The following is a 26796-nucleotide window of genomic DNA, read 5'->3' as shown; positions in this document are numbered from 1 at the left end:
GATGGCCCCCCTCCCCCACTCCCACTTCCCAATCTCTTTGCCGCTGTTCTGCTACTTTTACCAAAAGCAAGGTGCTCGCGATGTAATATGGCATGGAGGTTAAGAGCCAGGCCCTGAGGTCTGGAGGTTAAGAGCCAGGCCCTGAGGTCTGGAGGTTAAGAGCCAGGCCCTGAGGTCTGGCTGTGTGATTTGAATCGCAGCTCTGCTGGTTGTGCAACCGACACTGAGTTTCTTACCTTCTCTGTGCCTCAGTTTCCTCACCTGTGAAAGGGGGTTAGTAATAGTCCTAGTTACTGTGAGTGTTAAATGAGAGTTTCTTACCTTCTCTGTGCCTCAGTTTCCTCACCTGTGAAAGGGGGTTAGTAATAGTCCTAGTTACTGTGAGTGTTAAATGAGAGTTTCTTACCTTCTCTGTGCCTCAGTTTCCTCACCTGTGAAATGGGGTTAGTAATAGTTCTAGTTACTGTGAGTGTTAAATGAGATGGCCAGTGACAAGCACTCAGCGTGATGCCTGGTCCTTAGAATCAGTGGCTGCTGTTTTGGAACAACTACTATGGGTCAGGGGCGGGACACACGACCACGTGCCAGCCCCAACTTGGTCAGGCTCTGGAGTGTGGGCTCCCTTTGCCCCCCTACTCTGTCTCCTGATGGGAGCATCTATGTCCTTTACTCCCAAATGCTTGAAACATCAGGGAGATGTGACCTGACCTCATCGAAATGGCAGAAGGTGTAGGTGTGGCCAGGTTAGCAGGACACGCTCTGTCTACGGCCAGATGGGGTTCTCCCGGACCACCCAGGCTCTGCTGTGCCCTATGAAGGGATCATCCTCATTCCAGCCTCCTCCCCTTCCTTCAGAGCCCTCAAACCTCTCTACCTGTCCCAGGTGCTTTCCTGCTCCTTGGACAGTAACAGGACCCATATGTAAATGTCTGCGCAAATCCCCTGGGGTTAGGTTGCCAGCTCTCCAGGGAGGCAAAGCCACCTCTGGGACCTCCACTTCACAGCCATGGGAGCCCAGGGCAGGGTGGTCTGCTCCCTGATCTTCCTGCTGCGGGCCCTGGCTGAGCTGGCTGAGAACTCGGAGTTCTACTTGCTTGAGGATTAACTCCTGGGTGGCCTCTTCATCCTCCATGCCAACGTGAAGGGCACTGTCCACCTCAACTACCTGCAGGTGCCCAAGTGCAATGAGTGAGTCTCCAGTGTGAGGCTGGAAGTGATGGTGGGGGCGGGGTGGGAGCCGAGGCTGGTCCTGTGGCCCTGGGGAGGCCAAGCCAAGACCAATGGGTCAGAATGCGTCTCCTCATTCATTGCCAAGCCCCCATCCTGGATGCACCCCACTGGCTCTCAGGGAGGCCCAGCACAGTCCGCATTATTAAAATCTATGGCGACTATGTCCTGAAATTTTGAAACCTGGTGTCTTAATGTCACGTCTCTTACCAAAGAGTTATGGGATGTTTGAGCCTAGAGGGGTCTTAGAGACCATCAAAACCAACCCCCTTCCCTCTGGCAGCAGCAGGACTCCCAGTGAGTCCATGCCAAGACCCGACTGTTATACCTTTGGGAGGCAGGTTCTCAGACTGGAAGGAAGGTTTGTATTTCCCCAGGCCTGTGGTTGGGTGGGCAGGGGTGTTTCCAGGACCAGGGGGGCTTTCCTCTGCACTCCATCCCCTGTGAACCCACTGGGGTGGCAGCATCATTCAGAGATGGAGTGGGCCACCTTCAGGCAGGCATGAAGGCTGGGATACTGGAGCCAACCTGGGCTTATAAAATAGTGACCTTGTGCAGAGAGGGCGAGGCATTCTGAGAAAGAAGGGAAGGAAGGAGAGTGCAAAGATGATTAAAGCCTGGCTATAAGAAACGAACCATTTATAAGATGTTGGGGAAGATTATATGCTGGCTTGAGAATGGTGAGGGTGATGGTACTAAGCATGAGGTATATTTTGATGCTTCTGATGATGGTGGAGAGGCTGGAGAAATGATGGTGGTGAGAGAAGTGATGGCGATGGCGATAATGTTGGTAGTAGTAATACTGGTGATAAGGAAAATGGAGTACGGTGATGATGGTGGCGGCAGTGGTGATGGTGGTGGAGGTGGTGGTGATGATGATGGTGGTGATGATGGTAGTGGTATTGATAACGATGGTCACAGACGTGGGGTGACTGTGATGGCAGTGGTGATGATACCCATAATAGGAATAGTTGGTGTTGACGGTCACAGTGACGATAGTGATGATGGAGGCTACGGTGGGTAATGGCGGTCACATTGGTGGACATTGATAGAGTGATGACGGAGGTCATAGGGACGGTAGTACGGGTGGCAGTGGTAGTGACTGATAGTGGCCACAGAGATCATAGCTTCAGAGGTGGTCATAGGGACGATGGTGATCTCAGAGCTGTGGGATGGTGAAATGATGTGGTAAAAATGCCAGAACCCTCTGGAGTGGTTCCTTCTTGGGCGATGCCTTGGCTTTCCTACTGCAGGCAGGAGGGACAGGCTGGCTCTCCCCTCCCCTCCCCTCCTCTCCCCTCCTCACTCTGGACCCGTTGCCAACTCCACCCTACTGCAGCCTCTCCAGGTATGAGATGAAGGTGCTGGGCTACAACCTCATGCAGGCCATGCGCGTTGCAGTGGAGGAAATCAACAATGACAGCAATGACAGCAGGCTGCAGCCCAGTGTGCTGCTGGGCTACGAGATGGTGGACACCTGCTACATGTCCAACAACATCCATCCTGTGCTCTACTTCCTGTCACAGGACGACTATTTCCTTCCCATCCAGGAAGACTACAGCCACTACATGCCCCGTGTGGTGGCCATCACCGGCCCTGACAACTCCGAGTCCCCCATGACTGTGGCCCACGTCCTCTCCCTCTTTCCCCTTCCACAGGTGAGGCCCCTGGGCCCTGGGAGAAGGGGCTGGGAAGGAGGGTAGCCGAGTGCTTTTCCTGAGGGCTCAAAACCCCCACCCGTCCCGGGGGTGTTGGATTGGGGAGCAGAAGCAAGGTCAGGACATCCACCCCAGCCCTGGCAAGGTAGCCAGCCTATCGGTTAAGAGCTCAGGCTTTGGAGGCAGAAAGACCTCGGTGTGCATCTTGCCTCTGAGTCTTGGCCAGTGTGAGGCCTTGAGCCAACCTCTTAACTTTCCCAAGCCTCAGTTTCCCCATCTCTAAAGTGGGATGATAAGAGTCCCATCCTTGGACTGTCTGAAGACGAAAGCGTTCAATTTAGGTAAGAATTTCTAGTGCACAATCGGTAGTCAATAATGTTACTGTTGTTACGTGAAGCATCTTGCGCAAGGATAAAAACTCAGAAAGCGCTCAATATTATCCTATATAATTGCCTAGCACAGAATCTGCGTCACAGCAGGTCCTCAGAAAAGTGCTATAGAATTACTACTGCTATTCTATTTTCACCATCATGATCAAAAAGGCGTAGTCCAGAAGTGGCATAAAATATCTGCTCATTAAAGAGCAGCTAGCACAAGACTTGGCCCACAGTGGGTAGTTACAAATACTGTAATTTTTTTTTTTTTTTTTTTGCGGTACACGGGCCTCTCACTGCTGTGGCCTCTCCCGTTGAGGAGCACAGGCTCCGGACGTGCAGGCTCAGCGGCCATGGCTCACGGGCCCAGCCGCTCCGCGGCATGTGGGATCTTCCCGGATCGGGGCATGAACCCGTGTCCCCTGCATCGGCAGGCGGACTCTCAACCACTGCGCCACCAGCGAAGCCCCAAATACTGTAATTTTTGCTGTTGTTTTTATTATATCAAGCACCAAGGATCTGACTCAGAGTAGGTGCTCAATCAGTGTTAATATTCTTATGTGAAGAATCTAGTCCGGGACTGCAGTAATTCTTTCATTCATTTAACAAATATTTATGGAGCACCGACTGTGCCAGGTCTTGCTGTAGGTGTTGGGGATGCAGCTGGGGAAATGCACAGAAATTTGCCCTCATAGAGTTTATCTTCCAGTGGGGAGAGACAGACGATTGATATAAATAGTATGTGATGTAGGATGATAGGAAGTGAGACGTGAAATGGATAAAAGGAAAAGTCAGGTCAAGGTTAAGGGAGGTGGGGCACGTCGGCGAGCAGGCAGAGTGGGTACAGGGAGATTGGATGGAGGCTTGAAGGGGCTGGAGGAGGAAGAACAGCCTCCACGACAAGGGGTCAGCAGATGCAGAGGCTGGGAGGTGACTGGTGTGTCCATGGAACTGGGTGAGCAGAGCTGGGACTAGTGGGAGAGAAGGAGATGAAATCAGAGCGGTAAGCGCTGGGGTCAATGATGGAGCCCCTTGGGGACCACTGACGGACTCTGGCTTTTCCTGAGTGGCATTAGGAACTGTTGGAGGGTCTTGAATATGTGACTGGTGTGTGTGTGAGCAGGGTCGCCCTGGAGCCACGCTAAGTGTAGATTGTAGAGGGGAGAGGGGAGAAGATATCGGGGTAACTCATAGCAGGAATGATGGTGGCTGGACTAGGGTGGTGTGGGGAGGTGTAGGCACTGAATGGACATACTTTGAAGGTAGATCCAGTGGGAAGTGCGGATGGCTTGAAGGTGGCATGTTTGAGAGAGACAAGCCAATGAGGCCTCTACAGTTTTGGCCTGGGTAACTGGAAGGATGGATTCGCCATCAGGGGAGATGGGGAGATTGTGGGTGAAGCAGGTTCAGGGGAGACAGGGGTTCAGTTCTGGCTACGTTAAGTTTGAAATGTCAAGGAGGTAGTTGCAGGTATGAGTCTGAAATTTAGCAGAGGGGGGTCCGGGGCAGGGCTATTGGGAGTTGTCAGCGCGGATATGGTATTTAAAGCCAGGAGCCTGGATGAGATCACCAAGGGAAGGGGAGCAGATGGAGAAGACACAAGGACTGAAGGCTGAGCCCTGGGGTCCCCCAAGGCCAAGAGGTCATAGAGAAGAGGAGAAGAAGCAACCAGTGAAAGGGGAAGAAAACCGAGACTGTGCCATCCCAGAGGCTGCGGAAGGAAATGTGACTAATCTGAGGAGGAGGATGGTGAGGAGGAAAGCTTTATGCTTGGGGCACACAGTAGGCACTCAATAAATGTTACTAGATCATGAGAATGGGAATGATGGAAATCACCTCGCCTAGGGCCTGGCACACAATAGGTGGTCAACAGTGTTGCTAAAGGCTGAGGTGGGGCTGACGTCGATGAGAAGCATCTTGCCCAGGGCCTGGCATGTGGTGGGTGCCCACTAAAGGCTGCCAGGCTGATGACCATCGTGAGATGGTGTACATCATTTAGCCCTGGGCATGGCTGGCGCTCTGTGCTCCTCAAATGCCATAAGGTTGATGGTGGTGGGTGGAACCCCCCTGGGGGGGGACCCTGTGAGGCCCTCGCTAATACCTGCTGGACCCTTGCCTCCGGCAGATCACCTACGGTGCCGTCAATGGCCAGCTGCATTTCCCAGCTGCGCTGCGCGCGGCGCCAGGTGTGCATCACCAAATGGAGACCGTGGTGTAGCTGATGCGGCACTTCCGCTGGAATTGGATCCTTGTGTTGACAAAAAGCGATGACTATGGCCGCGGCAGCAGCCAGCTGCTCAGCGAGTGCCTGGCCCACCGTGACATCTGCATCGCCTTCCGGGAGTCGCTGCCCATGCCGCAGCCCAACCGGACGATGACGCAGCAGGAGCGTGAGCGCCTGGAGGCCATCATGGGCAAGCTGCCGCAGAGCATGGCGCGTGTTGTGGCCGTGTCCTCGCCAGACCTGGCCCTGTTCAACTTCTTCCGCGAGGTTCTGTGCCAGAACTCCAGGGGCGCAGTGTGGGTCGCCTCCGAACCCTGGGCCATCGAGCCGGTCCTGCACCGCCTCACCCAGCTGCAGCGCACAGGCACCTTCCTGGGCATCACCACTCAGAGCAGAGCGTGCCCATCCCGGGCTTCAGCGAGTTCCACGTGCACCGCTCCCAGGTCAGCCGGCCCGCGCGCAACAGGAGCAGCCTGGGGGCCACCTGCAACCAGGAGCGTGACACCTGTATGGACACCTCTGAGTACTTCAACACCATCTTCACGCTCTCTGGCGAACGCGTGGTCTACAGCGTGTACTCCGCCGTCTACGCCGTGGCTCACGCGCTGCAGAGCCTCCTGGGCTGGAACCAGACCGGCTGCCACAAGGAGGTGGTCTACCCTTGGCAGGTGAGTTCTGGCCTGTGGAAAGCCAGGGCCCCACGGAGCAGGTGCAGAGTCCATGGTTGCCATGGAGACCGCAGAGCTGCCCACTGCTCTGCTCTATCCTGCCCTTCCCTTGGTGGGTTCTGGGCAAATGGGTGGGAGAGGCCATGGATCACGCCCTGCCTCCAGACACATAGGAGTCCTTCGTGGTGACAAAACAAAATTCCTTTAAAAAAAACAAATTAACTTAATCATCACCACCCATGATAGTCTGTCCTTGGAGATTTGGGTGAAATTCCCTAGAATGAAGCCCTGCAGGCTGGAGCCCCAGTTCTCCCCGCAGCCTCTCCAGGGTGGAGGCCCTGGGGATGAGCTTGTGTATTCCCGTCAGCTCTCAGGTTCGTGGTCCCAGTTCGGCATCACCTAGATTCAGGCCTGGAATTTAAAGCTGTGTTTTCCTGGTCTAGGCACAGGCAGACACACACCCTACCTCGGGCCTGTGGAAAGTGTAGAAGGTTTTACTGAGGATCCAGAGGAGAAGAGGAGATACACACCAGAGGTGTACGCTTTCTACTCAGCATTAGACATCTCTGCTTAAACAGTTCACTGACTTTCCCATAGTTTGGAACCAGCTGCCTACTCTATCGCTCAGCCTCCCGGCATCCCCGTCTTTATCCTCCCCTGATACCCCTCAGGCATCTCTGATACAGCCCATCTGTTAGGAGGCAGGTGGTGATGATCTGAGCACAGCTTTGGAATCAGGCAGCCTGGGTTCAAGTCCCACTTCTGCCACCACTAGCTGTGCCACTTTGGGCAAGTTATTTCATATCTCTGAGCCTCGGCTTTCTCATTTATTAAACAGAAGGAGTAATGTGTATGCTGCTGAGTTATTATGAGGATTAATAATAATGTATGTACATTACCTGGTGCAGAGTAGAAGCTGAGTGTCTCCTCCTCTGTTTCTGACACCAGTGTCTGGCCTTAGGAGAGAGGCTGGGGCTTGGGGGTAGAGCCACTGCTGGGGTTGGAGGTGGGGCTAGGTGAGGAAGGGGAAGCAAGGCTCAGACCCAAAAGGGGAGCCCAGAGAGACCCAGGCCCCTGCCAATAATAGGCCCTGCCCTGCCTACTCAGGAGAATTACAGGGAAATGCTTTCTGGCCCCATGTGTTGGGCCCCTGGAACCCAGGTTCCTCAGTCCAGCTTGGCCAGCAGTTGGTTTATCCCAGGATATGATCTGGGGGAACAGGGGGCTGGGGAGTATTTAACAGAGAAAGAGTCAGTATAAGGGAATGTTCTCAAGCTGGATGCTGCTGTGAGCCATGGGATCTCAGTCTTACCTGGACCTTCTCAGAAGTCACTTTAGAACGGTCCCCGAGGGTGGGAAGAGGATGGCACTGATCCATTGGCTCCGTATCTCCCAGTGGTCAAGGGTTGTGCCAGGGGGTATGAATTCCCTGGCGTTTCCAGGTCGCGCTCGTGTGATACCCAGCAGCTCCCTGCGGGCGTCTCACCCTGCAGCCCCTGGGCAGAGAGCGGCCAGGTTGGTCTCTGCACAAGGGGAGTCAAGTGAACCCAGCCACGGGCCCTGCTGCTGCCCTGGGCCCCGGGTGGACCTGATTCAACCTCTCTTTCTGCCACCATCCATTCTGGATTCCTTCACCCTCAGCCACTGGCTGCTCTAGGTCATTGGCATGTGGGGTGATCCAGACATTCATCCCCAAGGTGTCAGAGGCTGTTGTCACCTTGTCCTGGCTGGCTTGTGGTCTGGTGGCTGTCTAGTAGCAGTCATCACTGGGCTAGAAACACCAAATGCCACCTTGGGGAATCGCCTGGATCCCAGTCCTACGCCTTCCTACCCTTAGCAGCACTCCTAGCCCCTCCTGCTAATCCAGGTCATTTACCTCTCCTTTCTTGGCTTTCTCGTTCGCTGGCATGAGACCCCCTAAATGACCAGGTGGTAACCATAGAGCCCTATTGTGTCTGCTGGTGGGAGTATTCCCCCTTTGGAGACCATGCTTTATTCTAGCAGAATCTAAGGTTCTGGAGATGAGAAGCCCTGATTCTACAATGGGCCTCTGCAAAGAATGGTGAGTGTGGCCAATCCTTTTTCCACCCTGTGGTTGCTGGACCCACGTCTTCTAGAGTGATCAAGTTCCTTGTGGAGTCTGTCATGACAGACAGTAGCAGAGTACACAACTCTGCAACAAGGTAGCGAATGTGATTTGAGGTCTTTCTTTTTAAATGTGGGCATTGACAGCTAGACACTTCCCTCTAAGTACTGCTTTCAATTGTATTTCATAAGTTTTGTTACTTGAAAAAATTATCTTTAACTATGGTAAAAAAAAAACCCATAAATGTTACCATCTTAAAAGATTTTTCCCAGTGTTTTAATTGTGGTAAAATACACATAACATAAACTTTACCGTCTTAACCATTTTTAAGTTGACCGTTGAGTAACATTAAGTACATTTATACTGTTGTACAACCATCACTGCCATCCATCTCTAGAATACTTTCATCTGGCAAAATTGAAACTCTATGCCCATTAAACAGTAACTCCTCCTTCATTCCTCTCCTCCAGCCCCTAGAAAGCACCATTCTACTTTCTATCTCTGAATTTGACAGCAATAGATACCTCATATAAGTAGAATCATACAGTATTTGTCTTTTTTTTTTTTTTTTTTTTTGTGGTATGTGGGCCTCTCACTGTTGCGGCCTCTCCCGTTGTGGAGCACAGGCTCCGGACGCGCAGGCTCAGCGGCCATGGCCCACAGGCCCAGCTGCTCCATGGCATGTGGGATCTTCCCAGACCGGGGCATGAACCCCTGTCCCCTGCATCAGCAGGCGGACTCTCAACCACTGCACCACCGGGGAAGCCCCTATTTTTTTCATTTTTGAATCAGGTTGGTTTTTTTGGTTGTTGTTGAGTTTTAGGAGTTCTCCGTATTCTGCGTGTTAATACCTTGTATATCTTGTTTGCAAATATTTTCTCCCACGCTATAGGTTGTCTTTTTACTTGGTTGATAGTATCTTTTGATGCATAAATTAAAAATTTTTCATTAAGTCCAATTTCACCACTTCTTTTCTTTTGTTGCCTGTGCCTTTGGTGTCATCTCCAAGAAACCATTGCCAAAGTCAATGTCGTGAAACTTTTGCCCTGTGTTTTCTTCTAAGAGTTTTTATAGTTTTAGATCTTCCATTTAGGTCATGGATCTATTTTCAGTTAATTTTTATATATGGTGTTAAGTACAGGCCACTTCATTCTCTTGCTTGTGGGTATCCAGTTTTCCCAGCATCATTGGCTTGAAAAACTATCTTTTCCCCATTGAACGGCCTAGAAACCTTTGTCAAAATCATTTGACCAGGGCTTCCCTGGTGGTGCAGTGGTTGAGAGTCCACCTGCCGATGCAGGGGACATGGGTTCATGCCCCGGTCCGGGAAGATCCCACATGCCACGGAGCAGCTAGACCTGTGAGCCATGGCCGCTGAGCCTGCGCGTCCGGAGTCTGTGCTCCGCAACGGGAGAGGCCACAACAGTGAGAGGCCCGCGTACCGCAAAAAAAAAAAAAAAAAAAAAAAAAAAATCATTTGACCATATATGTGAGGTTTTATTTTTGGACTTTATTTTATTCCATTTGTCTGTGTCTCTTTAGTCTGGTGCCACACTGTTTGATTACTGCCACTTTGTAGAAAGTTTTGAAATCAGGAAATGTGACTCCTCCAGCTTTGTTCTTTTTCAAGATTGTTTTGGCTATTCAGGGTCCCTTGAGGTTCCATATGAATTTCAGTTTTTGTATTTCTGCAAAAAAACCTCATTGGAATTTTGATAAGAACTACATTAAACCTGTAGATTGCTTTGGGTAGTACTGACATCATAACAATATTAAGTCTGCCAATCCGTAAACATGGGATGTCTTTCCATTTATTTATGTCTTCTTTAATTTCTTTTAGAAATGTTTTGTAGTGTTCATTGTACAAGTCTTTCCCTCCTTGGTTAATTCCTAAGTATTTTATTCTTTTTGATGCTATTGTAAATAGAATTATTTTCTTAATTTCCTTTTTGAATTATTCATTGTTAGTGTGTAGAAAACAACTGATTTTTGTGTGTTGACTTTGTGTCTTGATACTTTGCAGAGTTCACTTATTGGTCCTAACAATTTTTTTGCAGAATCTTTAGGATATTTTACATATAAGATATCATCTGTAAGCAGGTAATTTTATTGATTACTTTCCAATTTAGATGACTTTTTTTTTCTTGCCTAATTGCTCTGGCTAGGACCTCCAGTACTGTGTTAATAGAAGGGGTGAAACTGCACATCTTTGCCTTGTTCCTGATTTTAGAGGAAAAGCTTTCAGACCTTCTCCATTGAATATGATATTCACTGTTGGCTTTTCACATAGAGCTTTTATTATGTTGAGGTAGTTTTCCTCTACTTCTTGTTTGTTGAGTGTTTTTTTATCATGAGTCAAATACTTCTCCTTCATCAATTGAGATGATCATGTGTTTTATTAAATTTATTTTATTTATTTATTTTTGATTGAAGTATACTTGATGTACAATATTATATAAGTTACAGGGACACAATATAGTGATTCACAATTTTTAAAGGTTATACTCCATTTATAGTTATTATAAAATATTGGCTATATTCCCTATGTTGTACAATGTTTTCTTGTAGCTTATTTTATACATAGTAGTTTGTACCTCTTAATCCCCTACCCCTATATTGACCCTCTTCTCTTCCCCTTTCCCCATTGGTAACCACTAGTTTGTTCTCTATATCTGTGAGTCTGTTTCTTTTTTGTTATATTCACTAGCTTGTTGTATTCTTTAGATTTCACATATAAGTGATACTATACAGTATTTGTCTTTGTCTGACTTATTTCACTAGCATAACATCATCCAAGTCCATCAATGTTGTTGCAAATTTCATTCTTTCTTATGACTGAGGAACATGTGTTTTTTTCCCCTTTATTTTGTTAATGTGGTGTATTACATTGATTGATTTTCATATGTTGAACTATCTTTGTATTACAGGAATAAATCCCATGTGATCATGGTGTATAATCCTTTTAGTATGCTGCTGAATTCAGTCTGCTAGTATTTTGTTGAGAATTTTTGCATCACTATTCATAAGGGATATTGGTTTGTAGTTTTCTTTTCTTGAAGTCTTTTTGACTGGCTTTGTTATCAGATTGATGCTGGCCTCATAGAACGAGTTAAGGAGAGTTCCTTCCTCTTTAGTTTTTGGTAGAATTCACCAGTGAAGCCATCAGATCCAGGACTTTTCTTTGTGGGGAGATTTCTTGATTACTGATTCAATCTCCTTATTAGTTATAGGTCTATTCAGATTTTCTATTTCTTCGTGATTTAGTATTAGTAGATTTTGTGTTTCTAGGAATTTGTTTCATCTAGTTTATCCAATTTGTTGGTGTATAATTGCTTATAGTACTCTCTTATAATTGTTTTTATTTCTGTAGAATCAGTGGGAATGTCCTCACTTTCACTTCTGATTTTAGTAATTTGAATCCTCTCTTTTTTTCTTAGCCATTTTAGCTAGAGGTTTGTCAATTTTGCTGATCTTTTCAAAGAACCAACTTTTGGCTTAATCGATTTTCTCTAATATTTTTCTATTTTTTAATTTGTTTCACTCTGCTTTAATCTTTATTATTTCCTTCCTTCTGCTAGTTTCAGGTTTAGTTTGATCTTCTTTTTCTAGTTCCCTAAGCTGTAAAGTTAGGTTGTTGATTTGAGATCTTTCTTGTTTTCCAATGTAAGTGTTTATAGCTTTAAATTCCCCCCTTAGCACTGCTTTGCTGTATCCCATGTTTTGGTTCATTGTGTTTTCATTTTCATTCATCTTTAAGTATTTTCTATCCCATTTGTGAGTTCTTTGATTTGTTGGTTGTGTAAGAGCATTGTTTAATTTTCACAAATTTTCCAGTTTTCATTCTGTTATTGATTTTTAACTTCATCCTACTGTGGTCAGAGAAGATACTTTGTGTGATATCTATCTTTTTAAATTTATTTTTATTTATTTATTTTAAATTTTATTTATTTATTTATTTATTTTTGCTGTATGTGGGCCTCTCACTGTTGTGGCCCCCCTGCTGCGGAGCACAGGCTCCGGACGTGCAGGCTCAGTGGCCATGGCCCACGGGCCCAGCTGCTCCACGGCATGCGGGACCCCCCCCGGATCGGGGCACGAACCTGCGTCCCTTGCATTGGCAGGTGGACTCTCAACCACTGCACCGCCAGGGAAGCCTGATATCTATCTTTTAAAATTTATTCACACTTAATTCATGGTTTAACATAAGGTCTGTCCTTATCTGGAAAATGTCCCAGGTGCACTTGAGAAGATGTATATTCTGTTGTTGTTGGGTGGAATGTCCTATGTATATCTGTTAAATCCAGTTGGTTTATTGTGTTGATCAAGTCCTCTATTTCCTTACTTATTTTCTGTCTGGTTGTTCTATCCATTATTGAGAGTGAGGTATGGAAGTCTTCAGTTATTACTGGGGAATATTATGTGTTGAATTGTCTTTTCTCCCTTTAATTCTGATGGTCTTTGCTCCATGTATTTTGTGGCTCTCTAGTTAGGTGCATATCTGTTTATAATTATTATATCTTCTTGATCTATTGACCCTTTTATTGTCATAAAGGTCCTTCTTTTTCCCTAGTAAACGTTTTTATTGGTATTCCAAGCCCCCACCGGCTTCCTTTGAGACTTTACTTTTTTTTTTTACATTTTGAATATTGTATACCTAAGAGTAGTTTTTAAAAAGTATTTATCCCACTTGGTGTTCTCTGAACTTCCTGGATCTGTGATTTGGCATCTGTCATTAATAATTATAAAATTCTCAGCCTATATTCCTTCAAATATTTCTTCTGTTCCTTTCTTTCTTCTCTTTTGGGTATTCTCATTATATGTATGTTACATATTTTACAATTGTTCTATAGCTCTTAGGTATTCTGTTCTCTTTTTTTCACTTTTTTTTTCTCTTTGCTTTTCACTTTGGGATGTTTCTATAGATATATCTTCAAGCTCACTGGCTTTTTCCTCAGCTGTGTCCAGTCTACTGATGAGCCCATCAAAGACATTCTTTATTTCTGTTACCATAGGTTTTTTCAAAATGTGTTGCATTTCCTTTTGGTTCTTGCTTTCAGTTTCCAGTTCTCTGCTCACATTACCCATCTTTTCTTGAATGTTGTTCACTTTTTCAGTTACAGCTCTTAGCATATTAATCACAGTTATTTTAAATTTCCTGTCTGATAATTGGAAAATCTCTACCATATATGAGTCTCATTCTGATGCTTGTTTTGTCTCTTCAGACTTTTTTTTTGTCTTTTAACATGCCTTGTAATTTTTTGTTGAAAGCCAGACATGATGTGTTTGTTAAAGGAACTGAGGTAAATAAATTTTAGCATGAGGTTTTATGTTTTTTTGGGTAGGAGTGAGGCTATGTTTACTCTTTGCCATAGCTGTGGTGTCAGAGGCTAAAATTTCCTCTAATGTCTCCCTCTTTTGGTCTTCCCTGCTGGCTTTGGGTTTCCCTAGAGACTCCTTCTTAAACAGAATTTGAGCCTTGCAGTTCTTTTGGTTGTAATCCCCTGTTATTATACAGGAGCCTGAATGATGTGGTGGTAAGATGTGGGAGGAGGGGAAGAATTCTGGAATCATCTGTGACCAGGTTTTATTCTTTTGGTAAGCCTGTGCCCTGGGCTGTGCCCTTCACAAGTGCCTCTCAGCTCTCTCCACCTTCGGTGAGACAGGAAGGCCAGAGGGGGGCTGCAGTTGGGTACTTCCTTTCCCCTATGTCAATTCAGCTGTGGCAAAATAGTTTCCCTTGAGGGCAGGCCTTTGTTAAGGAGAACAGAATGCTCTGGGTGTATTTCAGAATGGTTGCTTTTTCCTCTCCCCTTGCTGGAGAGCAGTCTTTACCCTGAGAAGCTGGTGGGGCTCCTGAGGTTAAGGATGCACCCCTAGAGCTCTCTCTCAAGCTAGTCTGAGCTCAGTCCCAGCAACTGGTCATTTGCTCTCTAGCTGCTCCTACCAGTTGCTGCCTCCAGCAGCATTTCCTGCTCCCGCTAAGCTGTGACTCTTTGTGTGCACCTGTCTCCCCGGTTTTGGGATCTGTAGTTTGCCCCATGACCCCAATTCTCTGATGGACCTAAGAAGGGTTGTTGATTTTTAGCTTGTTCAGCCTTTTCCTTGTTGTGAGGATGGAGGTGATGACTTCCAAGATCCTTACATGCCAGACCAGAAACCAGAAGTTCCCCATTCTCTCCTGAATCTACATCAGCAAGGCTTTCCACCACATCACCCTTCTGAAACTGCTTTTGTGAAGGTCACTGATGTCTAGATATTGCCAATCCAACCATCATCATCGTAGTCAACCTGTGAACAGATGTGACACAGCTGATTACTTCCTCTCTTTGGAAACAATATCTTTACTTGAATTCTGGGCCAGTCTCTCTCTTGGTTCCCCTACAGCTATGACTACTCCTTCTAGGTCTCATTTCCTGGTCCCTCCTTATCCCCTTGACCTTTAAACCCTGGAGGGTACAAGAGGTCAGCCAATGGACTTATTCTCTTCTCTGTCTACAGGGCTGGAAATATGATCCATAGGTTTATAACTTCCAATTTTATATCTTCAGACTGGACTTCTCCCCTCAACTTTAAGTCAAATATTCACCTGCTTATGCAAAGTTGCTCCCCCATGGTCTTCCCATTCCAGTAAAAGGCAACACCATCTTTCTGTTGTTTGACCAAAAGCATTGAATCATCCTTGACTCCTTTCTTTCTCATCCAACCCAGCAGTAAATCTTGTCCAGCCTACTTTCAAAACACATCCAGAATCTGACCACTTCTCACCTCTTCCACAGCTCTCTCTTTAGTCAGAACCACCACCATTTCTCAGCTGGGCTATTACAATAACACCCTGCCTGGTCTCCTGTTGTGCCATTACCCCTCGTGATCTATATTCAGACAGGGCAATCCTGTTAAAATGAAGGTCAGATCCTGTCACGCCTCTGCTTGGGATCCTCCAGTAGCTTCTCGTTTCATTCAGAGTAAAAGCCAAAGTATTTTGACTCCAACTCTTTTTTTTTTTTTTTTTGCGGTACGTGGGCCTCTCACTGTTGTGGCCTCTCCCATTGCGAAGCACAGGCTCCGGACACGCAGGCTCAGCGGCCATGGCTCACGGGCCCAGCCGCTCTGCGGCATGTGGGATCTTCCCGGACCGGGGCACGAACCCGTGTCCCCTGCATCGGCAGGCGGACTCTCAACCACTGCGCCCCCAGGGAAGCCCGACTCCAGCTCTTTGAACAGATCCACTGTTCTTCCTCTTGCTCATTCTGCTAGAGCCACGCTGGCCTTGCTGCTCCTCGACTATACCAAGTCTCCCAACCACAGGACCTTTGCACATGCTGTCCCTGCTGCCTAAACAGATATCTTCATGACCTGCTCCCTCCCAGCCTTTACATCTTTGCTCCAATGTCACCTGCTGGATGAGGCCTTCCTTCCCCTCTCACCCAATGTGAAAGTGAAATCAGCTCCTCCATCATTTTCCATATCCCTTGCATGGTTTTATTTTCCTTCACAATATTTATCACCATCTGTTGTAGCACAGATTTATATGTGTGTTGTCTCTCTTCCCCATGGAAATATTCATTTCATAAGAACAGAGACTTTGTCTCATTTGGTTCACAGCTATATTTCCAGTGCCTGGCATCGGTATGTACTCAATGCCTTTTTGAATGAATGAATGTGTGAATATCAGGTTGAGACCCCATGGGTAAGAGGTAGGATTAATTTGGTTACTTAGGGGCTCAGAGTTAGTGTAGAGATGAATTTGGAGGAGGGGGAGAATACATGGCAAGGGAGTGGTGGGGTGTAGGTCTGGATAAGGTGTGTGTGTGTGTGTGTGTGTTGGTGGGCACATGCCTGCACATGTGTGTGGTCCCACAGGAGGCAGAAAAGACCACAGAGGGAAGGCTGGCAGGGGATCAGACTTAACTTGGCTGATGGAGAGGCTCTTCCATTAGGTTTCAGGGAGCGAACAAGACATCCAGAAACACCATCCGATGTATGTGCAAGAGACTAGAGGGGCGGAACAGGAAAGCAGGTGGTCTCTGAGAGGCCGGAAGAGCAGGGCTCTGAGGTCGAGTGGTCCTACCACGGCTCCTCTTGTCTGGGCCCTTGGTGCTTTATCTGTGTGGTTTTGCAACACCCTCCTCATTGGTTGTCAGAACGATTTTTATACAACCCGAACCTACTCAGGCCACTCCCAAGAGCCATGGCTGCTTCCCACCACCCCTACATTTTTAGTGTCATAGTTCAGTCTTCCACTCTCTCCCACCCTCTCCCCATGCAGCCTGACTTCAGCCAGGCTCGGACACACCCTCTTCCCCAAAATGCCATAACCATCCTCTCCTCCACTTCATTGCTCTTACTGTTTCCTCTACTTGTAATTCATTCATTCATTTAATAAACAATCATTGGAGGCCTCCTCTTTGCTGGGCACTCTTCTCGTTTCTAGGAATATAGCAGGGACTTCCCTGGTGACACAATAGTTAAGAATCTGCCTGCTAATGCAAGGGACATGGGTTCGATCCCTGGTCTGGGAAGATCCCACATGCTGTGGAGCTACTACTACTACTACTACATGTGCCACAACTACTGAGCCCACGTGCCGCAACTACTGAAGTCCGCACGCTTAGAGCCCGTGCTCTGCAACAAGAGAAGCCACTGCAATGAGAAGCCTGTGCACCGCAACGAAGAGTAACCCCTGCTCGCCACAACTAGAGAAAGCCCACATGCAGCAATGAAGACCCAACGCAGTCAAAAATAAATAAACAAGTAAATTTATTTTTTAAAAAAGAAAAAAGAAATATAGCAGTAAAAGCAATAGACATGGCCACTGCCTATCTGCCCTTGCTCACCTGAAAACCCCTGCCCCTCCATAAAAGATGTGTTAATTAGGACTCTTGGTGGTAAGCGACAGAAAGCAATATGAACAAAAAGTTAGTTTATTGCCTCACATCATTGAAAATTCCAGGAGTTGACCTGAAGGGGAAGCTTCAGGCAAGGCTGGATCCAGGGTCTCACTCTCCCCATCTCCCAGATCCTTCCTCAGGCATGTTCTCCCCCTGGAAACCAGCAGGCTGCTAGCAGCTCCAGAGTTATATCCTATTCACTCAGCAACCTCAGAAAGTCTCCGTCTCAACAGCTGGGTGCTGTTACCCGAAGAAGGTGGATTAGGTCTTTGCTGGGCGAAACTAAGAAGGTGTCTACAGAGGTCCAGTTCTAATGGCAATCCCAGCACCCCTCCCCCTCCCAGACAGAAGCCAGTTCCCCTCCCCTGAGCATCGTGCTGGGGATGAGTTAGAGAGGGTGAGGGAGCCCCCAGAGAGTGGGAAAGAGGACTCAGGGGCTTTTGCTCTCCTCCCTCCAGATCGCTGTGTCTATGTGTTCCAAGGACTGCCATCCTGGGCAAAAGAAGAAGCCAGCTGTCATCCACCCCTGCTGCTTCGAGCGTATTGACTGCCTCTGTGGCACCTTCCTCAACACCGAGCTGCAGGTATGATTCATGGGCCCACATGCTTGCCTTGCCACTGCCCTGCCCTGGGAGGGGGGTGGTCTCCAGGGCCCTTCACCTTCGGCAGGGTCTCTGGGGTCTCCCCCATGGTACGTAAGTGTCCAAAGGCCAAGAATTATGTCTTTCCCACCAGAGGGTGAGGTCTTGGGAGGAAGGAATTATAGTTAGTAGACTCTGAGTCAAGGAGTCCTCGGTTCAAATCCTGCCTCTATAACTTCCTGGCTTTGTGACTTTACCTGGCTGAGCCTCAGTTTCCTAATCTGTGAAATGGGGTTGCTGTGAGGAGTTGGTGAGTCAGGGGGTGTAAGGGACTCAGTGAGCATTGGTCGCCCTTAGCTCTCTCTCTCTCTCTTTCTCCTGCCGTGGCCTGGCCCAATGCAGGCCCAGTGGATGTAGATGCTGAGAAGGCAGGTTCGGCTGATGGGAGTTGCTGTGGGCTCTTGCAGGTGAATTCGACTGCCAGCCCTGCCCAAGTTACGAGTGGTCCCACAGGAAAGACACCTCCTGCTTCAAGCGGCAGCTGGCCTTCCTTGAATGGCATGAGGCACCCACCATCACCGTGGTCGTGCTGGCTGCCCTGGGCTTCCTCAGCACCCTGGCCATCTCGATAATCTTCTGGAGGCAGTTTCAGACGCCCATGGTTCACTCGGCTGGGGGGGCCTGTGTGCTTCCTGATGCTGACGCCTCAGCTGATGGCATACATGGTGGTCCCCGTGTAAGTAGGGCCGCCCGTGGTCTCCATGTGCCTCTGCCTCCAGGCCTTCTTCACACTCTCCTGCATCACCGTGCGCGCTTTCCAGATCATCTGCATCTTCGAGATGGCCAGACGCCTCCCACGGGCCTGCGGCTTCTGGGTCTGCTGCCATGGGCCCTGCGTCTTCGCGGCATTCATCACGGTGCTCAAGACGGTCATCGTGGGGAGCAGCATACTGGCCGTGACCACCAACCCCACTGCCCGCACTGACCCCGATGATCCCAAGGTCACGACCCTGTCCTGCAACTCCAGCTACCAGCGGGGGCTGCTGATCAACACCAGCCTGGACCTGCTCGTCTCTGTGCTGGGCTTCGGCTTCGCCTACATAGGCAAGGAGCTGCCCACCAACTACTACGAGGCCAAGTTCATCACCTTCTGCATGACCTTCTACATCACCTCCGCCGTCTTCCTCTGCACCTTCGTGTCTGTCTACGAGGGGGTGCTGGTCACCATCCTGGACCTCTTGGTCACTGTGCTCTACCTCCTGGGCATCACCCTGGGCTACTTCGGCCCCAAGTGCTACATGATCCTCTTCTACCTGGAGTGCAACACGCCAGCCTACTTCAACAGCATGACTCAGGGCTACACCATGGGGAGGGGATAGCACTCCTGTCATCTGCCCATTGGGATGAGGGCCCCAGCTTTGGGAGATGGAGGCCAGGGGCTTGTTTGTTCAACTCCAGATGGATCCAAGGAAGCCACCCCCAACGATTACCACCATGCCCTGGTATCTGATTTGGCATTCCTCCGAGGTTCTCTGCGTCCTGGCCATTTTTGCCCACCTAGCGATGGATGCCTAGAAACATTTGCCCTTCGTTCCTTTCCTTCGAGCTGTTTAGCTTGCCAGGCAATGCCACCCCATTCTAGAAAAACAACCCAAGCTGACCTATTGGTCTCCAAGGACTGAGTCCAGTTTGGCAGCCTACAGCCGCCATCTGGTGGTCACTGTGGGTACCTGCAGGTTCACGGTGAAGGGACGCCTGCTGGAGGGCTGGGCTGGGGTTGGAGGATGTGAGCTCAAATAATGCTGCCCTGCCTCATTCACTAGCTGCCCGTGTGTCCGCGCCTCATCCCCGAGATTCCCCCAGAGCACGAATCCCCGGCTTCTCTGTTGTCTCTGAGTACGGCTGAGCCCATAAATGCTGGGGAATAAACCTCGCTTGGGTGAAACGAATAAGTTTCCTTCTTGTTTTCCGGAGGTCCCCTAAGAAGATGTGGAATCGGAGACCTCGGTTTCAATCCCAGCATTGCCACTTTCGAGCTGTGTACCTTGGGCCAATTATTTACTGCCCCTGAGCCTACACTTCCGCGTCCCTAAAATGGGAACATTGAAGGATCAGAGATAAGGGGTGCAAAGTGCGTACTCAGTAAATGCCAACCGTTGCAAATCCACATGTCCCTGGAACTGTCAGGGGCAAAATAAGACTGTGTTTCCTTTTTACACCCTGATGTCGTCCATGGTATATCTTCTAGTCCATGGCACTAGCCTCTGTTGGAAACTGGCCCCCACCCAGTAAATACTGGGTGTTGTTATGGGGTGCTCGAGCCTCTCACGTGCTCCAGAGCCACTGTGTACCATGGCACTGCCAAACCCGGGAGAGGCTGCTCTGCTGGGTGTGGCCGTGTGCATGTCAACCACCCCCGATGGTGGGCTCCAGCTGCAGGAGGGGCCCTGTCTTCCCTGTTCACGGGTCAGACCTGGCCTCTGACAGCTCACCAGGGAGCCACAACTTCCGTACAACTGCTGCCTGCCCAGAGAGGTTGAGTGACCAGCTCAGGTGCGCCCAGCTCCAGGTTGGGAGAGGGAGTGTCAGAGCCTCAGTGCACTCAGGCAGGGAGAATCCATAACTGCGGTGACATGGTGGCCTTCTCAGAAATCCCCGGGAGTGATTGAGAGCTTGGCCAGCCCCAACCCTGGCAGGAACAACTTCCCTAAGCTTATTTGCCGCTGGGAGGGCAGGACTGAGTCCTTGTCCTGAATTTACCTCTTTCATGCTTCAAGGTGGTGGGTGGCAGGATCTTGGCTTGAACCATCTGGGATTTGGGGCAACGGCCTTCATATTTTGGGCCGCTTCTCCGTGGACGGTCCCTGTTTTCTCTTCCCTAAGCCTCTTTCTGGAGCCTGGCACAGAGCAGGTGCTCCGTGGATACTGACGAACCGCTAAGTCGCTGTCGGCTTCCTCCACTATCTCCTCCACCGCCCACTGCCCCTTCCCCAAACCATCACATCATTCATTCAGTTCATTCTTCATGGCCTGTGGTACTGGAAGGACGCTACAAATATTTGTACTTAAAATTGATGAGGACAACAGCTAAGGTTTATTGCCCTCCCTAAGAACTGTGCTGTAATTTTATCCATTTATTCCTCACCAAACCCTATGAGTTGGGTGCTGTTAGGATCCTTATCTTACAGATGGGGAAAAAAAGAGACTCAAAAGGGTTATGAAACGTCCCCAGCACCACACAGCTCACCCCAGGAACCACGGCCCTCTGTGGAGTGAGACCCAGACAGCCCTGCCTGGAAAGCTGGTGCAGGGGAATGGCAATCACGGCTGGGTGCAGGGGGTGCAGTGTCCCCGCCAGGGCCCTGTGGTGTGCTGGGGGGGCTTCAGATTTTAGAGAGATGGCTGGTGGATGCAGTGACCAGGGAAGACTTTGGGGGAAGCTGGCATTTGAAAAGAGCCTTGAAGGACAGAGAAGTTTGGGAAGGCAGGAAGTATGAGTGTTTGGGGAGGAGCGGGGGTTGGGGAGGGGTGGGGTTGGGGAGGGGCGGGGTGGGTGGGACAGGTAGCAGAGCAAAGGCAAAGTGGAGGGAGGCCCGCAGGAGCAGGCGGCTGAGGGTGGCTGGGTTGTAGAACCGAGCGTGGAAGGATAGCTGGGGCTACATGTGGGGGACCCTGACCTAGGTATCTGGACCTTGTCTTCCCTGGTGGCCACTGTCGGCGTCCCCTGCACAGACTGGCTGGCCCTGCTCCTGGGGTTGCCTGAGGTGCTGTCCCTGGATGTCCCTGACCTCTGTGACCAGCCTCCTCTCTGGCTCCATCCTCTTCCCACAGTCTTGGGTGCTGGCCTGGTGGGCTGGAGACTTGCTGGGACAAGACCCCAAGGATGGACTATTGGTGTGACCATCCCTTTTCTGTCCCCTCCGCTTGCCTCGCAGGGGAGCCCAGAGCCTCGGCTGAGACCCCATCCAGCCCTGAGTTTCCGGGGAGCAGCTCTGTGCAGTCTGTTCCTGGATGTGCCTGTGTTCCGTGCCCCCCGCCCTTGGGACCAGCTTGTCAGAGGCTCAGGGAGTTTTAAGCTCTTAATTCTCTTTTCTTGCAAGCTTCTGATGCCTTGGTTTAAACATCTTTTTTTTAAGAGATAATGACCTCATTTTCCTGGTTCTGCCTCACAGACCACCATTAGAGAGAGAATCCAGGAATCCCACTGACCTCAGAGGCATCTGCTCCGCACCACCTTCTACAGCCACCCCGAGCTGAGAGCTTAATCCCTTCTTGTTCCCCTCCAGTGACAGGAGGCTCACTGAGGACAATGCCAGTTGCTATGTTGATAAAATTCTTCTTAGATTGAATCAAAACCTAACTCCCCGGGATTCTGAAACATCTGTGGCCACTAGTTTTATTTTTGGGGACCACAAATTAAATCTCATTCCTTTTTCTCATGAAGGTCTTTTATATGTAATAACAAAAAGCATATTGCCTTTGAAGGAGCTTCATACACATTATCTCTAATCCCCATGATGACCCTGCCTGATGGGTACCTGTGACCCTCAGTGGCCACGTGCCGATACCTCCCAGCATCCCCTTCCTCCCCCCCTCCCTGGCAGCCCCTGGTCTCCCGAGGGAGATCTATATGGTTATAGGGAAGCTGCCTCCTGTGTCCTGGCTCCAGGGGATGGAGCAGGTGACCCAGGCCAAGCCAATCCACACACACTCTTCCTTTGGCTGCAGTGATTGGCTCAGGGGTGGGCACATGACCTGGGTTGGTCCAATCAGAGCGACTTTCAGGCTGCTTGCTGGGGTAGCTTCTTTCTGAGGAACCAGCAAGGCTGTTGACCCAGGAGCTGGGGGCAGCTCTTGCAGGACCACAAGGCAAGTCAGCCTTAGAGGCAAAGTGGGAGGATGGAAAAACTGGGTCCTTGGAAACCTTTGAGATGATGGATCTTGCGAGCAGGCAGCCCCACCTCTGAAATTTCCCATTTCACGAGTCCATTAACGTCCACTATTGCTCAAGACAGTTTGACTTGGATTTTCTGCCCCTTGCAGCCCAATGCGTCCTTACCCTAGGGAAGAGGAAACTGAAGCTCAGAGATGCTGATTAACTTGCCCAGGGTCACCAGCTCATAAGTGAGGGAGCTAGGATTTGGGTTCAAGGGGTAATTGGGCTGGGGTTCAGCTATTGTGCTCTCCTCAGATCATTTGTTTTTTTGGTCTAAATGTTCTCAGTTGCTCTTAGGACCTGATTGTGACCACCGACCCGGAGCTCTCTTTTGGTCCTCTCCTTAATCTCTGACCCGTAACCATCTTTCCCAGAGCACCTCTCCAGCCTTCCTCTCCGAGGCCCCTGTCATCCTGCCCAAATCCACAGTCTGGCCAGCTGATTGACGTCCCCTTATTCCCATCACAATCACAGGTCTCCCCTGCTCAGAAACCTTCTGTGGCTCCCCAGGGCCTACACGATCCTGCCCCACCCACTTCGTGTGCCAATCAGATCCTTCAAAATCTGGACCCTGCTTGCCTCTCCAGCTTCATCTCCAGCAGCCCCCCAGCTAGTCCCCAGACACACTGCTTGGTTTCACACCTTTACTCAGGCCCTTCTGTCTTTTCCCCAGTGGACTTACATGTGTCCCCTAAGGCCCAGTTCAAATGCCTCCTCCCCTGGGAAGACTTCCCTGCCTTAGGCAGAGGGCTTCCTTTGTGCTCCCATAGCCACTTGGGCTTAACCTCTGTTGGTCCAGCACTTGTGACATGGCCGCTGCCTTTCTGGTCTGCTACCACCTGCGGGGGAGGGCAGGAACTGTTCTCTGTGCAGCCTTTTTCTCCCCTGTGGTCTCGTCGCTCAAGGCATTGTTGGCTGAGCAGTGAGATGCCCGGGGCCTTACTCAGAGCTGGAGTGGACCTGGTGGGAGCTGGCTGTGACCTGGGGGCCGGGCCAGGAGAGAGGTGCTGCTTTCCCAGGTGGCAGGGGCTGCGGGGGGAATGGAGAGGGTGAGAGAGGGGAGCCAGCAAGCTGGGACTGAGCCTCCCAGGCAAGCACAAGTCTCTAGTGCTTCCTGGTCTCCAACAGTTTACTTACCTCAGGTATACTTTATATAACTCTTAACTTGGAAAGAGAAAATCCCAAAGACTAAATTCCATTGTTTTAAGAAAGAAAAAGCAAATATCTGTTCCAGTTTCACCAGGTAACCGTTTTACTTGGGAAATTTCATAGAAATAGTAGGATATCTTTCTCTAAATCTCACTTTTTGAAGAAAAAAAAATATGGCAGCATCTCCATCACTCAGACCAGAACCCTCTGCATCATCCCGACTTCTCTTTGTCTCTCATCCTACATCCTGTCAGCAAATCTGTTGGCTCTACCTTCAAACTATATCCTGGTTTAAACCTACGTTCCAGCAACAGCCTCCTAATGGCTTCTGCCCTCGTCCCCATAGTGCCCAAAATGGTTCTCTAAAAACCTAAGTCAGTTCATCGCCTTCCTCTGCTCAGTACCCCGTGGCTCCCCAGCACCCTCAGAGGAAGAGCCAAAGTCCTTATGTGGGCGTGTGTCAGACCCACAGGGCTGCCCGCCACCTCCCTCCTGCACTCCTCTGCAGCCACAGTGCCCTCCTCACCATCCCCCAGACATGTCATGTTTCTGCCTCAGGGCCTTTGCACTGGCCGTTCCCTCCTCTTTATTTTTATTTTACTTTAATTTTATATTTTTGGCCGCGCCGTGCGGCATGCAGGATCTTAGTTCCCCGACCAGGGATCGAATCTGGGCCCCCTGCATTGGAAGAGCAGAGTCTTAACCACTGGACCTGCCGGGAAGTCCCTGTTCCCTCTTCTTGAAATGTCCTTCCTGATAGTCCCATGGCTTGTTCTCTCATGCATTTTGTCTTCCTGTTTAAGTTTTTCTCTTTAACACTGGCCACTAACACACTATATATTTTACTTCTTTGTCTTGTTCATTGTGTTTCTTCCCCAATAGACTACACGTTGCACAAGGGCAGGGAGTTTTGTCTGTTTTGTTAACGGACGTATCTCAAGCATCTAGGTAAGTGCCTGGTACAGAGTAGGTGCCCAACAAATGCTGGTTGAATGAGTGAGTGAAAGAAACAGAACTATAATGGGTTGTGAGGTCAGAAGCCAGAGAAGGAGGGGCAGGTCGGGAAGCGTGGACGGTGGTGGACAGGCTGAACAGTTCAGGTCTGTGAGTGAGGTGCATTCACTCGTGCACCCCTTCTCTCACTCCCTTGTTCATTTATTCACTCCACAAATGCTTACAAAACACCACTAGGGTCGGGCGCTGTGTGGCTCCGAGGAGACACCACCCCAGACGTCAGTCCCTGCTCCCAGGCACTCATGCTCCAGTGGGGGACCCAGGACTCCATGTGACACTGTGTGAGGGGTAGGCTCCAGGTGCTGCAGGGACACCCGGAGTAGATGCCTCGCATTGGGAGGGGGAGGAAGGTGCCCCGAGAAGGTGACATCGGGCCAAGACCTGAGGGGTGTGCACCATCGGCCCCGTGAGGGGGGCTCGGAGGGCGCACCAGGCAGGGGCCAGCCTGAGCAGAGGAGGACCCGGTAGGTCCAGAAAATAGAGAGAGGGGGCGTGGAGCTGAGCTTGAGAGTGAGGGTGAGTTGTGGAGTGGGGGAGGGAGAGGAGGTAGGAGGGAGATAGAGAACGAGAGAGAGGGAGAGGAAACTGAGGATAGAAGAAAGGAAGGGAGGAAGGGAGAGAGGGAAGGAGAGAGACAGACAGAGACAGACAGAGACAGAGACAGAGAGATAGACAAACAGAGGCAGAAACAGAGACAGACAGAGACAGAGAGGCAGAGAGAGAGAGAGAGAGAGAGAGAGAGAGCGCGCACCTATCCAGCTGTGTGGCTCTGGGAGAGTGAACTCACCCCTCTGCGTTGCAGTTCCCTCCTCTGTGAAATGGGGGGTGGTCACAGGACCGCTGTGAGGATGACATGAGCTGCCCTTGTGAAGCACTCAGCAGGCTTCCTGGCAGAGTGAGTGCCCGGCAGGGGTAAGCCGTTTGGTCCTAAGAGGGCAGTTTGAAGGCTTTCTGAAGGGAGAAAGCAGGCCGTGTGGTGTGAGACAGGAGGCGGGCAGGCCCCTTGGGCATCAGGTCCAGGTGAGTGAGGACACAAGTGTGGACCTGCGGCGGCCGTGGACGTGGGGCGGCCGTGGACCTGGGGACAGCTTGGCCCTGGAAGGAGGAGGGGGCTCCTGATTTGGGCAGCCGCTGGCTGGGGAAGCTGTCAGGTGGGTGGATCCGGCCCACTTAAGAGTCAGAAGGGACCCCAGAGGGCATTCACACCACCCCCTTGCTTCTGGGCAGGCCTGGGGCCCAGCCTGGTGGCCAGCGCTGACCCGCTTTATAAAGGTCTCCTGGGCAGGCTTAGAGCACTAGATGCAGAGAACTGGCAGAAAGAAGCTTGTGATATCCGGGAACTTGGGACCACTTGGGTGGGTCCCCATCCTGGCTCACTGCATAACCAGAAGCAATATTTCCTCCATCTCTCTGGGAGCAGGAGGTGAGGCAGATTCTCCTTGGGCCTTAGATCTCCCCCATAAGACCCCCAAAGGAGGCCCTCAGAGCAGCGACCACGGGGGATGTCCAGGGTGGGCCGGGCCTCTCCTGCCCCTTCTGCAGGGAAGATGGGAGTGTGGGGTTTTCCATACAATAACACATAGGCCCATCTGCTTCCAGTTAGCAGCTCCGGGGGAGCCTAATTGGCAGATCAAACCGTTCGATGTTCCACATTAGATAAGTAGTTAGAAGAGCCCCAGCAGAGTCTGATACTTTTTGGACAGAGCCCAAGCCCTGTGTTGACCACCATGGGGCCTGGGGTGCTAATGCAAGCCAGATCCTCGTGCACAGAAGTGGCAGGATATTAACAAGTGTCAAAAGGCTTTGAAGAGCCTGGGCAGATGCGGCTATGCCTCTGCCCCTGTGCTGAGGAGGGGCGCCTGGGCTCCTGAAACTTAAGCTTGAACTTCAAGGAGGAGGGAAGGGCTCTTGAAGAGTGGCGTCCTGACCCTGGCTGTGGCAGGGATGCCCGAGAGCCAGTGGGTCCTGCCCTGGCAAAGACACGTGGTGGC

General features: G+C 50.1%; 1 protein-coding gene across 1 annotated transcript; it reads left to right on the top strand.

Annotated features, from left to right (window-relative positions):
- Positions 1-1006: 1006 nt before the first annotated feature.
- TAS1R2 (taste 1 receptor member 2) lies at positions 1007-19085 on the top strand. Its single transcript, XM_065873589.1, is given in 7 exon segments — positions 1007-1188; positions 2576-2885; positions 5385-5873; positions 5876-6151; positions 17584-17709; positions 18155-18379; positions 18381-19085. Coding segments are annotated over 7 exon segments (2313 nt in total).
- Positions 19086-26796: the final 7711 nt, after the last annotated feature.

This window comes from Phocoena phocoena, chromosome 1 (assembly GCF_963924675.1).
Source record: "Phocoena phocoena chromosome 1, mPhoPho1.1, whole genome shotgun sequence".
In the NCBI taxonomy this organism is placed as follows: Eukaryota; Metazoa; Chordata; class Mammalia; order Artiodactyla; family Phocoenidae; genus Phocoena; species Phocoena phocoena.
Note: the sequence above shows the minus strand (reverse complement) of the source record. Positions and strands in the feature narration are given on the sequence as shown.